The sequence below is a fragment of the Solea senegalensis genome, linkage group LG21 (genome assembly GCF_019176455.1).
Source record: "Solea senegalensis isolate Sse05_10M linkage group LG21, IFAPA_SoseM_1, whole genome shotgun sequence".
Taxonomy (NCBI): Eukaryota; Metazoa; Chordata; class Actinopteri; order Pleuronectiformes; family Soleidae; genus Solea; species Solea senegalensis.
Genome location: NC_058040.1, coordinates 14,832,223 through 14,850,029, shown reverse-complemented (window position 1 = coordinate 14,850,029; position 17,807 = coordinate 14,832,223). Strand labels below are relative to the sequence as shown.

The following is a 17,807-nucleotide window of genomic DNA, read 5'->3' as shown; positions in this document are numbered from 1 at the left end:
ATTCTGTAAACAGACCCACAGCTGCAGAGTGACGAGCCAAGTGTGTTTCCTGCCTCATTTCACTCAATCAATATGGCTGATGTGGCGATGAGAGCGGTGTCCCCTCGGAGACCAAACAGTCTCGTTTAGCCATCCAAGCTCGGCGCCCGCAATTCAAGACGTTCCCTCCGAGAGTCGTCTCCATGACCTGGAAGAGCGAGAATCCCTGAGTGGCTCCAGAGTTTATTTTATGGGCTGATGAGACCACTTTTTTTCCTCTGTGCCCCTGAACGCCTCGTCAGATGTTCTGCACAGTGAGTGCGCAACAAACCTCAGTGGTGCGGAGGAGCCCTTCATTTAAAATGTGTGGACACTGATCACTGCCCTACTTCACTGCTCGCTCTGCTGGGACTATATGTCAGAACATCATCTGTTCTTCTGTCAGGGAGGAAGGCGTGAAGTTTCCTACAGTTTCAGCTGAAAGTGAACCAGTCTGAACTCCTGTGCGCTGTCCCTCCCAGAACCTCGGCCTTGTCTCCATTCCCCACACCTGCAGGCAAAACTTTGGCAACAGGGCTTTTAGTGTCGCTCCTCCAACCTGGAACTCGCTCCCTCTGGATATTCGCCAGACACCAACTCTGGAGTCTTTTAAATCTATGTTGAAGCGACACTTATTCCTACAGGTTTTTGCCACTTGATTTCTTTCACAAGGACCGTGTTGGGGGTGCATGGACAGCATGAGCTTGAGCAGAAAAAACATTTTGACATTAAAAGAAGTAGTTGCCAAGGATAGTTATCCAAGCCTGCCAAACAAAGTCTTCTGACCCCCCAAACAAAGTCTTCTGACCCGCCATAAAAACTCTTCTGACCCCCAAACAAACTCTTCTGACCCTCCAAATAAAGACCCCCAGTCTTCTGACCCTAAAACTCTTCTCTCCAAACAAAGTCTTCTGACCCCCAAATAAAGTCTTCTGACCCCCAAACAAAGTCTTCTGACCCTCCAAAAACTCTTCTGACCCTCCAAACAAGTCTCCAAACAAAGTCTTCTCACCCCAAACAAACTCAAACAAAAGTCTTCCCCCAAACAAACTCTTCTGACCCCCAAACAAAGTCTTCAGATCCCCAAACAAACTCTTAAACCCTCCAAACAAACTCTTCTGGACCCCCAAACAAAGTCTTCTGACACCCCAAACAAACTCTTCTGACCCCCCAAACAAAGTCTTCAGATCCCCCAAACAAACTCCTCTGACCCCCCCAAACAAAGTCTTATGACACTAGGTAGCTGACAGCATTGTTCTCTTCTTCTTTGGTAAGAATGAGTCCTATCCCCTGAGTCCAGACTTGTACTGAAGGTGAAGTGGGATACTACAGGACCCTGACACACGAGTATACCAGGGTCCGCGATATGTAACGCGCAATGGCAGCGCACGGCTTGTACACGGAAGTGTACCACAGGATTAACAGACAGTAGGGGGCAGTAGAGATGGCCCCCAATCTCCCCTCAACAAGACATTTAACCATCACAACTCCCAAGCTGTTAAATTACTGTCAAAATCCTGCATAGTGTATGACTGTGAGTTCACACTGTGTTAGTTTCCTGTTCAGCTTGTCTGACACACACATGCACGCACACACACGCGCACACTGTCCATGTTTAATTAGACATGACATCACAGATGGAGGTGATGACAGCTCACGGCGGTGGACTCTCCGTCACCTCACTCCATCTCTCACATCAGTCCACTTCGCTGACCTGAGGTCAGGTGACTCTGACATCATTACAGACAGTTTTATCTCACCTGTGTTTTTCTACCTTTTTTTTTTTGTTAAAGAAAAACAAAAGAATCCTAACAAGGTTTACGTCGTCTCCTCCAGCTTGCAGACTTGTGAAATTGAGCATGTCAGGTCAGATCCCAGTGTGTTCACACTCTGCGTGTGTCAGAAACAGCCAGAGACGTAGTTACCAGCAGGGAAACAAGGAAATAGACAGTTTTTCACCACTTAAAAGATTAACCTTTAAAATCGACAGTATGTCAGCTTAAGTCTACGGCATTTTGGGAACATGCTGACAGCTTGATCTCGCTGTTTTACAGACTTTTCTAAAATGGAAAGTTTGTAACTCCCTCTCAGTCTCCCACACCAAAGTCCATAGAGAAAACCAGTGATTCTACACCACAGTCTTCTGAGTCTTCTGATCCTCTGCTGCCTCCATCAGTAACTTTAAATACGTCATTTTGTGACTTAAGTGTTTGAAATCTTTCTGTCAGATTCACCACAGTAACACAAACACAGCAAATGAGGCATCAGTCGACCTGCAGCTCCTGTTTCCCTGTGAGCTAAAAACACCGATTTCCTCTATGGAGAATGAGCGATTCATACACTCATTCTCAACACAAACTCCTGTTTTTCTGTTGGAAAAGGTAACGATAAATGATCAAATATATTCTAACCATTTAATAGATTTAAGCTCACAATGATTTTTGTATTTTATTGAGAGAGTTTTGCTTGTGACCACACGTCAAAAAACCTAAACTATCTCTCTACAAACTACAGATATTGAATAATTACATAAGTTTGGTTTTGTGTAATAAAATGTGAACCAGTCAGCTGCAGCTCATCTTCAGTCAAATTCTCCCGTTTTCCTGACCAGAAATCAATAATCTGATGAAATCTTTTGTTTTCAGACTCGTCGTTGTCAAAGATGGGCCCCTGCTCGGAGGCGGGGAAACCCTGTAACCCCTGCCTGGACGCAGCAAAGGCGTGCAACCTCAACGAAACGTGCAAACGTTTGCGGTCCGCCTACAACTCGATCTGCAGCAAGGCCACTCCCCCACACTCCTCCCTGGCCAATCAGGAGCCTTGCAGCAGGAAAAGGTGTCAGAAGGTGGGGTGTTTTTCTTGTTCGTTTTTCCCGCGTTGATGCTGTAGGTGGCGTTACAATAAATAAATGACAGTTTATCGTCATTATCGTCTCAGGCGCTGCGGCAGTTTTTCGAGCGGGTTCCGTGGGAGCTGAGTTACCCACTGCTGTTCTGCTCGTGCCCGGACCAGGCGTGTGCCGAGCGCCGCCGCCGCACCATCGTCCCGTCCTGCTCCCACCAGGAGCGGCACAGACCCACCTGCCTGGACCTGCGACAGCTCTGCCGCTCCGACGCCCTCTGCAGGTGAGTGCCGCATATATTTTTTCTTATTCCTTATTTTTCCTTCCCTCCTCGTTCACACAGTTCCAACTATGGAAGCCTCCGGGCGCCGCTGTGATTATAATGGAGCGAGACGAGGAGGTTAATCAGCGAAATCAGCTGCTTGAGTGTTTTAATCTCACACGAGCCTCAACACTCAGTTCAAAATGACACGTTTGATTGATAATGACTGGATTTAAAGGTTAGAGAAGTGGGTGAGCAACACACTCCAGATTGGAGCGGCCCATTGATCGATTGATTGGCTTTTCCCTGATAAATACTCGCTGAATACAGTGAGTGAGGCAGGGAAAAAAGAGGAGGAGGATGTGAGGGATGAAGGTTAACCCTTCTGTGGCCAACTCCTAGACTCTTTGTGATATCTAGAAAATTCAAAAGGTAGAAGATGCTTGGATGGATGCCGGAAAACAGCAGAAATAGAGGTTTAGCGCCCATTTACATGTCATTACCGTAGACCATCAGGACTTCCTGCGGAACGAGCGCCTATTCACAGACGAGATTCATCAGCGTGTCACACGTTTGTGACGTCAGATCCTCAGTACCGTCATTCCTGAAGATTTTTTGAAAATACTACTGCGGCCTGATTATTATGATGGTCATAAGAGGGTTTAAGGTTCTTCTGCTTTCAGCTTCTTCCTTTAGGGATCGCCACACCATCCAGTCGTCTCCCTTGTGTCCTCTTCTGTTACACCAACTGTCCTCATGTCCTCCTTCAGAACATCCATGAACCTTCTCTGTGGTCTTAGAGAGTAATCACTGTCCCTCCTCTGCACGTGTCCAAACCATCTCAACCCTGAGCTGTCCCTCAAATATGCTCATTTCTAATCCCGTCCATGTTGGTCACTGCCAACAAACATCTCAACATTAAGAACCAGATTTCAGTAAGAAATCATGTCAGACCAAATCTATGAATTCTCAACAATCTGTTTCACTGCATTTTTAGCTTGTGGTGACACAGGAGCCGCTGGTCTACTGCTGCCTCTTTTGTTAACTTTGTGTCACTGAGAAAATCTGAAGGGATTTCAGACGCCAAAGTCACAAAATAACAGAGTTTTAATTTAGCATTGAAGGCAGCGGTGGATTAACAACTCCTGTGTGCTGTGATGTAAAATCACTGATTTCCTCCATGGACTTTGGTGTGTGGAGAGTGAGCGGTTTACACAATAACAGCATGTTCTTAAGATGTCGTAGACTTACGCTAACATGGATTTTTATTAGGTGAGTCTTTTGTTTTCCCTTGTTCTTGGTGTTAATCTGGATTAAGCCTTGAGGCTGCCTTGTTCAACGAGTTCTGATAGGATTGGGAAAGCTGGATCCGAAACATCCCGATTATTCTGATCCCCCGGCTGATTGAGATTACAGGAACATTGGTCAAGTTACAGAATATTTTAATTTATTTAAGGCATATGGTTGTAGTGTGATGTCAGCTGGGATTGGCACAGCCACCCCAGGACCCGCATGTGGAGGATAACGCAGTAGAAGATGGATGTTCTGTTGTCCTGTGGTGTCTTGGTTTTTGCTCTTCATCAGTTTGTGCTCCCCTCTGGTTTTGTGTGTATTCAACAGTGTGTGTGTGAGTGTGTCAGAACACACACACACACACACACACACACACACACACTGCAGGTTGTGCGTGAGCGGCGTCTCAGTGTGCGACTCTGTGGTCGTCTCTCTGAACGAGTGTGTGACTTACAGCAGAAAAGAGAGAGCAGCGGATAAATGAGTGGGAGTGAGTTCACACGCGGAGCTGCGCCACAGAGCCCACCCACCACAAACACACACACACACACACTTGTTTTTATACCTTAGTGGGGACACATCATATACTTAATGCTAGCCCCTTAACTGAGTGTCTAACCCCTACCCTAAAACCAGTTTGGGACAAAATGTCACCACAAAGACAGCTTTGTAGGGTTTTTTTGGACCTCACAAAGACACAAATACAAACAGACACACACACACACACAGAAGGCATGAATCACGACTGATTGGCTGTAAGTGAAGTCGACTTGCTCTCCTTGTTTCAGCCATTATCCTCAGAGTAAATGTGGCATAATCACAGGGATCCTGCGGGTCCTCTGGATCTTGATGGCCTCGCAGGACGTCTCTCGTCTCCCACTGAGGACGTGGGGGAGAGAGCGGCTGGTCGCTCGCAGCTGATTGACAGGACGTGTAATTAAATATGGTTTTTGCCACAAGGGACGCATGAGAAACCCACAGAGAGCCGAGGGGGGGTTAGAGAAGAAACTATTAGCAGTTCACGTACGAGCGACACCCGTGGTAATTAAAGAAGAGGAAAGGGGTCACGGGTGCAGGTCGAAGGTCACGCTGTTACAGTCGTCTCATTTATGTTCTCATCTACGCAGCGTAGATCGCAGAGGCGATTCCCAAAGATGGGGTCTTGACCTGCAAATGGCTCGCAGAGGTTTTTCTTTGTGTCTACAAATTTGTTTTTACAACCTTTTGATTTAGCAAACATCTTTTGGAGGTTATTTATTTAACAATTCAAAATGACATGGGTGTAAATGAGCCACTATATCATGAACAACTTTTAAAAATACGTAGAATGTTTTGGGAAAACAAGTCTCAAATATGTGGGATTTCCCTGTTGTGTTCACACTGTTGCCTAGCAACAGAGCTGCAGCTGGATGTGATACTTACCTAATGTTACATAACCTGTCAATATTTGTCATTTTTGAACTTTTTTTTTTACAATCAATACTGATATTTAAAAGTGTATTCTTCAGATGTTTTATCTCCTCTCAGAAAACTAATCCTGTGATAGTTTGGGCCAAAGTTTCTGAATTGAAATCGCAATTTGGAACAACACAGTAAGTAAATTTCAAAGGAAGCAGTTTCTGAATTTTGACAAATCAATTTTTACACCAAAAATCCAGATCACAGAGTTGGATCGCTGCCTTAAAACACACTCAAAGTGAGCACTGAGCGGATTCCACTTGTGTCGTGATTACTACTAACTTTAATATTTTGTTGATTGCAACTGAAGAATTGAGGGCTCTCTAAAGTGAACAGTCTCTGCTAGTTTCACTCGCCGGGCGTCGCTACTTCATGTATCCTCACGGTGGCGCTGCTCACATGAATGAGGGGAACTTGGGTGGAAGTTACCTGGCTGAAGGATTAGGGAGTTTACAGTGGGATGATGGTGGAGAAAGCTACGTTAAGAGACGCTCCGTCCACGTTCAATACACAGACTTTATGACCTTTATCGTGACGTATTACTACATGACTTTCTCATAATACATTGATTATCACAGAATTGCGATATTATTGCTATCGTGGACCATGTATCGCGTGACGTACCCTGTGATTCACCCGCCGTGTGTTCTCTGGAGCAGGATGAGGGAACGTCTATCAGAAAGTCGAAGATATCGGTTTCCTGCCGGTCTGGAATAATGTCCACTCCAGCTGTTTTTATACTCATAAAAGAAGCCCCGGGGGGGTCAGATATATTCAGGCTATCAGGTTATGCAAAATACATCTGGATCTCCGTGGATTTAAAGAGCTCAGTGAACTCTTTAAATCAGCTCTGACGCGTTTCCTGCCACCATGGCGGTGTAAACAGCGAGTCACATCACGTCCGGAGCCCTTTATACATCCCTTTTGTGACAGTTTTAAAGCTCGTCTGTCAGGTTTAAAACACACAGCCTGGTGATTTGTGCGCAATGACCTTAAAGACCTTCACCAGGGGGCGTCGGACTACTTCCTGCCTTCTGATGAACTCTTTGGCGTTTCCATCAGGAAGCGTGAGTTTCTTTATGACCCCCCGTCAAACGGCATCTCCCGCTTCTAACCACAGTGGTATGTATGCAAACGCACGCACCGGCGCGTCCAGGCGCGGCGAGCTAAACTGCTTTTCAAAAAAGCGGCGACGGCGGGCGGCAGCTGAGCGGCGTTTTTAAGACGAGGAAGCCAATCTAGCGCCTGCGTCGCTCCATTACACGGTCAGTGAGGTGAGGTGGTGCCATGATGGAAATAGCTGCCTCCATTCTGTAGGTCACAGAGGACGACGGTGTGTGTGTGTGTGTGTGTGCGTGTGTTTTCCAGCCTCATCTCATTTCCTGCGAGCTCGTCTGAATGACTCTGGCTGGTTTACAGAAAAGTGAAGTCGTATAACCAGAGGCGTGACTGAGGGCGGCGAGAGCGGCGACTCATCAGCAGCGCTAATATGTAAATATGCAAATGAGCAGTCCCACTAAGGGACTGTTAATTAAAGAGGAGATGGAGACACACACACATAAACACACACAGAGCTAGAGAAGTGGTTAAACTAACAGAACAATGACATGATCAATCAAACGCACGCTGCCGTTTACGGCAAACACAAACTTCCTGTGTTGTTTACTCGACATCATTACATCTGAACCCTGGAGACAAATCATCAACAGATGTCGCTGATGATGAGCAGACACAGAGATCTGGAGCAGGGTTCTGTTTTTACTAATAATTCTTTGTGTCTTTGAACGCCACATCTGGCATTCACTCAGGGTGGGAATCGCCAGAGACGCTACGCTACGAAATGATCACGATGTCATGATACAATATTATCACGATGTTTAAGTCATGATACGATATTATCACGATATCTAAGTCACAATACGATATAATCGCGATATTTAAGTCATGATACAATATTATCACGATGTTTAAGTCATGATACGATATTATCACGATATCTAAGTCACAATACGATATAATCGCGATATTTAAGTCATGATACAATATTATCACGATGTTTAAGTCATGATACGATATTAACACGATGTTTAAGTCATGATACGATATTATCACGATATCTAAGTCACAATACGATATAATCGCGATATTTAAGTCATGATACAATATTATGACGATGTTTAAGCCACAATATGATATTAACACGATGTTTAAGTCACAATATGATATGTTGATGTTTAAGTCAGTAATAAATATCATTTCCCCCTCAGGCCTAGTTGCACTTTTCCTTTAAAGAAGGCAGCCAAAGATAAAATGGTGACGAGTGAGGAGATGTTTGGAAGCTTTCATGACTGAAGTGAGGCTGAGCTGTAAAAAAAATGACATGCTATGACAAAATGTGACAGTTTGAATATAACCTGACATCGCAGAGTATTTTTTGATTTTGAAAAGAATTCATGTACTGTATGTGAAACATGTTCAAAACACTCCATCATAAACACTCACTCACTCCCTCACTGTGTCATCTGTCCTGACACAGTGGAGCTACATGATAAATGGTCTGTACTTCTCCAGAATTCTTATTGAATAGCACTCAAAGCTGCTTTACGCGACAGTTTTGCCATTCACTCATTCACTCACACCTTCATTCTATCACACACGTTTCATACTCAGTCAAACGCTGTCGGCACAGTCGCCAGGAGCAACGTGGAGTTAAGTGTCTTGCCCAAGGACACGTCGGCATGTAGACGAGCAGAGCCGGGAATCAAACCACAACCTTCCAAATGAAAGACGACTCGCTCTACCACTGTGTGTGTGTGTGTGGATTATGATCATATCTTTTGTCTTCATTCATTGTAAGATTGTTCAAGATGATTCCTGACACACACACACACACACTCTGACCTTTGTGTGAAAGTCAAATGCACAACGCTCAGAACTGTCAAATTATATCATCTTTGCAGCTGACGGATGAGAAACACACACACTTTCTTTCGCAGCACCCTTAGTGAGGACATTCCCTAGTCCATAACACATTCCCAAACCCTTTAGCCTAACCTTAACTGTCACTAAGAAAGGCTTAACCATTAACCCTAACCCTCCATCTAAACCTAAAACCAGGTCTTAAGTCCCTTACAATTGTGAGGACCAGACAAATGCCTTCATAAGATCATAATGTAGATGGGTTTTAGTCAGAATTTAGTACGCACACACACACACATACACACAGTAACATGAACCTCAACCTACATTTAACCTTAACCTGTTTATTTAAGTGTGGTTATGACATAAAAGTGTCAGTAGACTGTGCTGAGAACCATCCTAAAACTGCCAAAAACAGCTTGTTGCTACTTAATAAAAGGATTTTCTTTTAAGAAATTAGCATCAGATTAAATGTATGATATCTTAAAAATAGACTTACTGTTTATCTCGGTGTCTGACAGGCCATAAGTTGGTGTTTCTATGTAAGCTGCTCACTCTCACACACCAAAGTCCATTGAGAAAATCAGTGGTTTTAGCTTGCAGGGGTATTCGGTAAGTGTCTGTGTCACTGGGGTAAATTTAAACAAAGGATTTCAGACACTGACGACACAAAACAAATCATTTCAGTCACTCACTGGGTCTGTTTATAGCAGCAGGGGACGCTCACAGTCACAGCCACGTGTCAAAAACACCCCTCAAACTATGCCTTTAACTGCTGGTTAAATCTGTTTTTCCGCTGCAGGTCTCGACTCGCTGACTTCCACATGAACTGCCAGGTGACACCTCACACCGTCACCAGCTGCCCTCACGACAATTACCACGGATGCCTCATGTCCTATGTTGGCCTCATCGGTCAGTTTCATCGTCATATTCAAGATCTGCCTAAAAAATACTCATACAGTCACTGATTTAATTTTATTATACAAAAAGAATTACCTTGTTTTTTTTTCCCCTCGTCTAATCTTCATCCCCGTCTTCCCTTCAGGCTCTGACGTGACGCCGAACTACAGCGACAGCAGCCCGTCCAACATCAGCATCAGCCTGTGGTGCACCTGCAGAGGAACAGGCAGCCGTGAGACCGAGTGTGACGCCTTCCACCGCGACTTCACACACAACACATGCCTCAGTGAGTCGGCACAGAACAACTCAGTGGGAAAAAACGAAATTAACGAGTAATTTCATACAGAACTATAACCTCTGTGGTGTTAGCTACACAGCTATACCACTCTAAACACAGCTAACAACATTCAACATGTGCCCTAACATTTGTTAACACTGGTTCATGTTTCGCTAACAATTGTCTGTAATTAGTAAACTTAAGTCTACATTCGCTTATATAAATTAACCTTAGGCAACAATAGAAATCACTACGTAACATCATTAGTAGGCATTAGTTCACTTTAGCTAACATTTCTCAATATTAGCTAACATCAGTTAACCGTAGGTAACTTTAGTATACAGTAGCTTACACTAGTTAACCTTAGTCAACATTAGAAAGCACTATGTAACGTCATTAGTAAGCATTAGTTAACTTTACCAAACAGTTCTCGACAGTAGCTTATACTAGTTAACCTTAGTTTCTTGATATTTGCTAATATCAGTTAACCGTAACCAACTTTAGTATACAGTAGGTTTTACTAGTTAACGTTAGTAAACATTAGATCACATTTTGTAACGTCATAAGTTAAGTGGGGCTAAAGTTAGGGACATTGGTTCATTTTGTTCATTTTAGCTGACATTTCTCGATATTAGCTAATATCAGTAACTAACTTTAGTATGCAATAGCTAAGATTAGTTAACGAGATAACATTATATAACATCATTAGTTAAGTTGAGCTAAAGTTAGAGACTTTAGACAAGCCAACATCAGTTAACATATTATTTAACCTTAGCTACCATGAGCTAAGACAAGCTAAAGTTAGTCATTTTAGCTTATGGACATTATGGACATTAGATAGCGTCTGTTAACGTTAGCTAACATTTGTGAACTGTTTCCTCCTCTCTCAAAGAAAACGCCATTCAGTCGTTTGGTTACGGCGCAGAGGGCGGGACTCTCCATGTGACTGAGCCGCCGCCCACATTCTTCCCGCCCGCTAAGCCGCCAGTCATCTCCAAACCTGCTCCCTCTCTGAATGGAGACACACTCAAACCCATGGACAGCGCGTGTGTGTTTTCCACGTGTGCTAACCTACAGGTGAGTCTTCTTTCCTCTGAATATAACTTTGAACTTTAAACTAACACTTTACTGTCAGTCCTCAGCTCAGCTCTGTGACTCTGTGGGTGAGGAGAGGCCACACAGTAGTTTTATCTTTAGCTCATCGCAGTTCATTTGACACACACAGTAGAATATATAATTCAGACACAACCGCAGACATGTGCATTAAAAAAGTACACACACTCTTTGCTCTTCTTCACCTTCACACACACATTATCATCGCCTTCATCTTCCTGCCTGCAACGTGGGAAAGTGCAAACTCATCTATTATGCACAGAGTAAAGGGGAAAGGCCAAAATAAACTGCTATCTATTATGCAACAGGGTCAGAGCATCAATTATAGAGAAGTGACATAATGTGACTGGATGTGATTCTTACTAAACTGCTTCAATTTTTAAATGCAGTTAAATAAATGTGATGCTCAAATTATGGAGACAGATAACTATGTGGGTTTTTTTTTACTTCATGACACTTTTTTCTTAGTATTTATATGTGTGAACTAAATTAAAAAAAGTTGTCAGTCAGTCAGTCATCATCTAACCGCTTTATCCTCCACCAGAGGGTCGCGGGGGGTGCTGTGCCAATCTCAGCTACATCGGGCGATAGGCGGGGTACACCCCAGTTCCGACAGTTCGCCAGTCCATCGCAGGGCCACACACAACTAGAGACAAACAACCATTCACTCTCACACTCACTCCTACGGTCAATTTAGAGCAGGGGTGTCAAACTCATTTTTGTTCAGGGGCCACATACAGCACAATTTGATCTCAAGTAGGTCCGGACCAGTAAAAATAGTAAAATAATAGCATAATAACCTATGAACAACAAGAACTCCTTGCTTTCTTCTCCTTTGTTTTACATTTAATGAAGGATATTTTTTACAAAACATGAAGTTTCTTGAGAAATATAAGTGCAATTTCAACAATATCATGCCTAAATGTGCTATTTACACATCACACTGGCTCTATAAAGGCACAAACATTTAGTCACAGGTATCTGGAAGAGATTTAGATTGTAATCGTAGAGTGAAAGTTTAACAAATTCATCCTGTGGGCCAGATTGGACCCTCTGGCGGGCCGGTTCTGGCCCCCGGGCCGTATGTTTGACACCCCTGATTTGAGTGTCCAATTTACCTAATCCTCACATTGCATGTTTTTGGACTGTGGGAGGAAGCCGGAGAACCCGGAGAGAACCCACACACACACGGGGAGAACATGCAAACTCCATGCAGAAAGGCCCTTGTTCCAACCGGGGCTCGAACCCGAGTCTTCTCGCTGCAAGGCGAGAGTGCTAACCACTACACCACCGTGTGGCCTAAAAAAAGTCGTATAAGGCTAAAAATAATAATAATAAAAAAAAACGACACAAAGGAGGAAAAACAACTCATTGAATCAAATCATATCTGTCACTTTCTGCACCTCCGGCTGTCAGATCTTAACGGCTCCTTTATCGCTAATTGCCGGGTATTTTTAAAGAGCGTTAATGACATTTAAAAAATAAATAAATCGCAGGTTCAACTGGCATGAACCAAACAGCAAATATATTGGATATTTGTTATTTAGCACATGTGACGCTGGTTACGATCACAGCTTTGTGAAATATGAACATGTTGGAATATCTGATATTCTGATATTTATATTCTGATATTCATATTCATATTTTTAGTTTCGGAGGCATCTGACCACAGAGGCCGCCCGTGACCGTGGTGTGGACGTGTCCGCGGTGCGTTCACAGCCACCGAGGGAAAACGATGATCCTGTTTCATTGTGACGAATGTTCACAATTCAGCTGCTGTGACAGAAGCGTGGCGCGGGCAAACTGCGCCCTGTCAGCACTTTGCTAAATACGTGGAATGTGAGGGGCGAGGCGAGCGTTTTCCCAGTAAATACGCAGTGCAGACAAAGTGACAGAGATAAGGACGGATAGGAAGACGGAAAAACCAGCAGAGCACACACACAAACACACAAACACATCATTTCCCCACCGAGCAGGAAGCGGGGCCTGCAGAGGCGTCCCGGTGTCAAGAGGTTACCGCAGCAACAGACGATATGGTAATGAGTCATCATCGCCATAACAACCGTGTGAAAGAGCGCGCAGATTCAGAGGAAACGACAATGATGTGTGGCGACGTGTCGCGTTTTGTTCCCCACAGAAAAAGAGTTTTCTTCTTCTTCATCTTCTTCCTCGAGGAAGCGATAACATCTGATTGGCTCTCCCACCCGGGCAATGGGAGGAGATATGCTAATGAGGCACTGTGAGAGGAGGAGGCTGATGGGAGATGCAGATCAATGATGCTGTGTTTGTGTTTTACTGCTCTGCATTTCAATGACACAACATTCTCACTCATTCATATTCATGTCCTCAGTGCGTCACATGACTTAATGATCACACAGGCTTACGTTCTGACCAATTTGAATTATTTACTCACTCTTTTACACAGAAACACACACATACATACTCTGCATACCATAATACCCATGAGTCTTAGCTGCTGCTGCTGCTGCTGCTGCTGTGAGGAGAAGAAGAAGGTGGACTCTGGTTTCATCACTAAACACGTTTCCACAGTTATTGGAAATGAAAATGAAGCCATGAATAATGAACTGTGAGTGTAGAATATGACAGAATATGAAGCGTGGTGATTGGCTGAGACATTGAGACATGGAGGAGGTTCACGTCCAGAGGTTCTTCTCAGAGAATGACTGACATTTCCATGCCATATTCAAGACTTATGGTCTTTCCATAACATAAGCCATATATATTCTCAGATGTTCCAGCTTTATTTTTATTTTATTCTTAATTCACTGTATAAATGTGAACATGATGTTTTATCATGTGTTCACACACTGACTCTCTTTTCTCCGAGACTTAAAACTCAATCTTCGTTATTGTTATTGTTATTATTATTGTTGTTATTGTTGACTTGTTTATATCTGAACTCCCACGTGAAGCCTATTCTGGTTTATTTATTTATTTTTAAATGAGAGGAGCAGATGGAAGTGTTTGAGTGTCACTTATTATCACTGCTGTCACTGACACATCACAACACTCACTCTCACCGCTGGTTTGTGAACACGACTAAAATTGTCTTTAATTAAAAACAGGAGAGTTTGTCGTTAACGAGCGCAGAGTTAACGAGCGCAGAGTGGGCGGGCGCGGCGGTGAATCTAACAATGAGCTCTTGTTTTACAGGACGGAGGGCAGAAGTGCGTCCCCTCTGATGAGTACGAGTGTGAGGAGGTGAGCGGCTCTGATTACACCTCACTGTGTTTGCGCTCATTACGGCGAGAACAGCTTCAGAAATAATTGCACCCACTGATAAACGAGGTGGAGGTGATTCTTTTCATGACGCAGGAACAGGTGGTGATCAGCCGCGGAATATTAATGAAATTAAAAATATTACAGTCACATTTTCATTTAAACCACAGATGCCAAACTGGTGGCCCGTGGGACACATGTGGCCCACCACTTAATATCTTTAGTCATAATGAAAACAAGAGGTGAAAGAATTATATAGACATAATAATAAAGGTATTTACTATAAGAGTAGACGTTTGTAGTAGTCATTTTTACACATTATTCAATGTATTACATTCAAGATTGAAGTCAGAATTCTTAAATTAAAATCAGAATCCTGAGGAAAAAAAGTCAGAATTGTTAGATTAAAATCTGAATTCTTACATTAAAGTCAGAATTCTTACATTAAAGTCAGAATGCTTAGATTGAAGGAAGAATTCTGAGAAAAAAAAAGTCAGAATTGTTAGATTAAAATCTGAATTCTTACATTAAAGTCAGAATTCTTAGATTGAAGTCAGAATTCTTAAAATGAAGTCAGAATTCTGAGAAAAAAAAGTCAGAATTGTTAGATTAAAGTCAGAATTCTTAGATTGAAGAAAGAATTCTGAGAAAAAAAGACAAAATTGTTAGATTAAAATCTGAATTCTTACATTAAAGTCAGAATTCTTATTAAAGTCAGAATTCTGAGAAAAAAAAAGTCAGAATTGTTAGATTAAAATCTGAATTCTTAGATTAAAGTCAGAATTCTTAGATTAAAGTCAGAATTCTGAGGAAAAAAAGTCAGAATTCTAAGATCAGTCAGAATTCATGCTGTTTTCAAAACAGAAATGAGCTCATTTAGAAGTTCATAAAAAAATATCAACAAAAGAGCAGGAAATTACACGTGTGACATCATCACTGAAGGTTAAATTTAACTAAGACGCAAAGACTTGATGCATATGAATAAAATATAGTTTGTATCAGCGTTTTATCTTAGTTTTCTGAATCTAAGCTTGTTTTGTGCCTTTGTGACCCGTAACACTTCATTAACAGTTTATAATTCTCACTGTTAGTTTTGTATTATCTGTATCTGAGGTACTTAATTATCATAAAACCTTTAGTAGAGTCTTATGCGATTTCATTGTGCGTGTACAAAGACAATAAAGGCTTATTCTATACTACTTTATCGTTTTATGTAATGTACATTACGTAAACTAGATGTCAAGTTTATATAACGTAGTCAATGAAATGGTGCATTCATCATTTATTGATGCTTCATATGAGAAGCAGTGAAACAGACCTGTATGTGACAGACTGTGCGGTGAGCGCCTCCCGACAAAATAATTGAGAGTGCAGACAGATGTGCAGAATCTCATCATCAAGGTCGTCTTGTCCTTGGCTCGTGTCCCCGGTCTAAACATGGGCGCCGTCCAAAAACTGTTGGACGACGAAGTGAGTTTGTCTCCCTGATATTTAGAAAAACTTAGAAAACAGTCCAAAGCTTCAGTTTACTACACTTGACTGACCTTTGACCTTTCCCTATAGGCGCTCACTCTCCATAACAACATGTGGAAACACTTTAAGATGTTTTAGCCTTTTACACGTGAAGCCTGAAGTTTGTGTGACTTTGTAAACATCTCACTCTTCTGCACCAAACCCCATAGAGAAAATCAGCGATTTTACATCACAGCTCACGGGACTTGTTGATCCACTGTCGCCTCCATCACTGGGTCCAAATGTGTTATTTTGTGAAATCTTTTCTTCACATTAACCTCAGTGACACGTTTAGCAAAAGCAGCAGCAGCAGACCAGCAGTTCGTCTGCATCCGCGTCGGCTAAAAACGCCGATTTTCTCTACAGACTTTGGTGTGGGCGAGGAAACGGTTCACGAATCCACCTAAGACGGAGTGTTTGTGTTAGTCCTTTTGGATTGTGGACATATTTGTGGAAGTATTTCACTGGATAACTTTCTCTTCTCTCATGATATTCCCTCCTGTGTTCAGGCTCTGTTGGTCCAGGGCTCATTAGACTCGGCAGGACCCAAGAGCAGCAGCAGCAGCAGCAGCAGCCAATCAGCTCCACTCCTCCTCCTCCTTCTCCACATCTCTGTGACTGTGTGCGTGTCCGTCCTGCCAATGTTTCTGTTCTACGTCTCATAAATGTGAACTCATGCGCACACACACACACACACACACACACGCACACACACACACACACACACCTAAATGGCACATGACTCGGTGGGAAAATGTCATCCGAGAGACGTCCAAAACATCAACAACGGCCTTTTCGAGGGAGACGGAGGGACACGTTCTGGACGACATTCAGATTAACCGCCACTCACACGCACACGCACACGCGGAGATGAAAGGAAGACGAAGGCGCTGGACTGTGGGACTGTGGGACCGAGAGACGGACACTGATGAATAAGGACAGCAGGGACAGACACTTGGCGAGTCTTGGTCCACAGTTACTTCATTCCCGGCGCTTGCTTTGTGGAAGGTGTGTGTATGTGTGTGTGTGTCTTTCTGTGCGGCTCGACTCGGACTCGCTGCCTCCAGCTTTGTTGGATCTGAGACAGCTGGGCTGAAAAGCACAGGGACAGCACAACACACACACACATTCACACAACAGTGTGAGACAGACAGAAAGAGAGAGAGAGAGAGAGGACGGGATTTCCAGACTGGAGGATGGGACAGTGTTTCAGCTCAGCTCAATTTATCACTCCTCTACACCTCTCCTGTGGCAACAAATCTATACTGCTTACATACAAAAGCACACACACACACACACACACACACACTGCAATTCTCCCCTTAGACCTCGTTAGCGGGAAAACAGGGTCCCCATCAGGACACAAGCACTCGTGCTTTACACCAGTATGTTTCTGCGAGTGTTTAATTCGATTCTGTTGTTCACTCTGTACAAACTTCATTTAATGTGGAAAATGAAAAAAGTCTCGGTGGAAGAGATTTCACATCCTGTCAGTGTATAGTTGTGTGAGTGTGTGTGTGTGTGTGTGTGTGTAAGGATTTGAATCATTATTGTGAAAGTGTTATCACTGACATTTACAGTTTCTCCCCTGATTAAACCCTGAAAACTTGTCTCTACTTCTCATAATTATTATTATACTTTTACTCTTTTCTTACATAAGACAAACCACAGTGCTGATTAACAGCTCAGACTTGGCTAACTTAGCTTGTTAAGCTAATGAAGTGTTTCTAACTTTAGATAAACCTTAGCACTGGTGACCACCTCTGATTCAGCTAACTTAGCATGTTAAGCTAATAAAGTGTTTCTAACATTAGATGAAAAATGGTCCTGATCACCAGAACTGACTTAGCCAATTTAGCTTTATAAGCTAATAAAGTGTTTGTAACATCAGATAAGCCGTAGTACTGATCGACCAGCATTGACTTTGCTAACTTAGCTTACTTAGCTTAACTTGCCACGAACGTCAGATGAAC

At 43.0% G+C, this 17,807-nt stretch overlaps 1 protein-coding gene across 1 annotated transcript in view; it reads left to right on the top strand.

The window, feature by feature from the left end:
* The window catches only part of gfra2b (GDNF family receptor alpha 2b), a 39,525-nt gene extending 22,081 nt beyond the window's left edge, over nt 1-17,444 (top strand). The window contains exons 4-10 of the mRNA XM_044013080.1: nt 2,664-2,863; nt 2,956-3,143; nt 9,595-9,704; nt 9,838-9,978; nt 10,862-11,046; nt 14,257-14,304; nt 16,344-17,444. Coding sequence (XP_043869015.1) covers nt 2,664-2,863; nt 2,956-3,143; nt 9,595-9,704; nt 9,838-9,978; nt 10,862-11,046; nt 14,257-14,304; nt 16,344-16,499 — 1,028 coding nt within the window. The 3' untranslated portion in view covers nt 16,500-17,444. The remainder of the gene's footprint in view (nt 1-2,663; nt 2,864-2,955; nt 3,144-9,594; nt 9,705-9,837; nt 9,979-10,861; nt 11,047-14,256; nt 14,305-16,343) is intronic.
* The last annotated feature ends 363 nt before the right edge of the window (nt 17,445-17,807 follow it).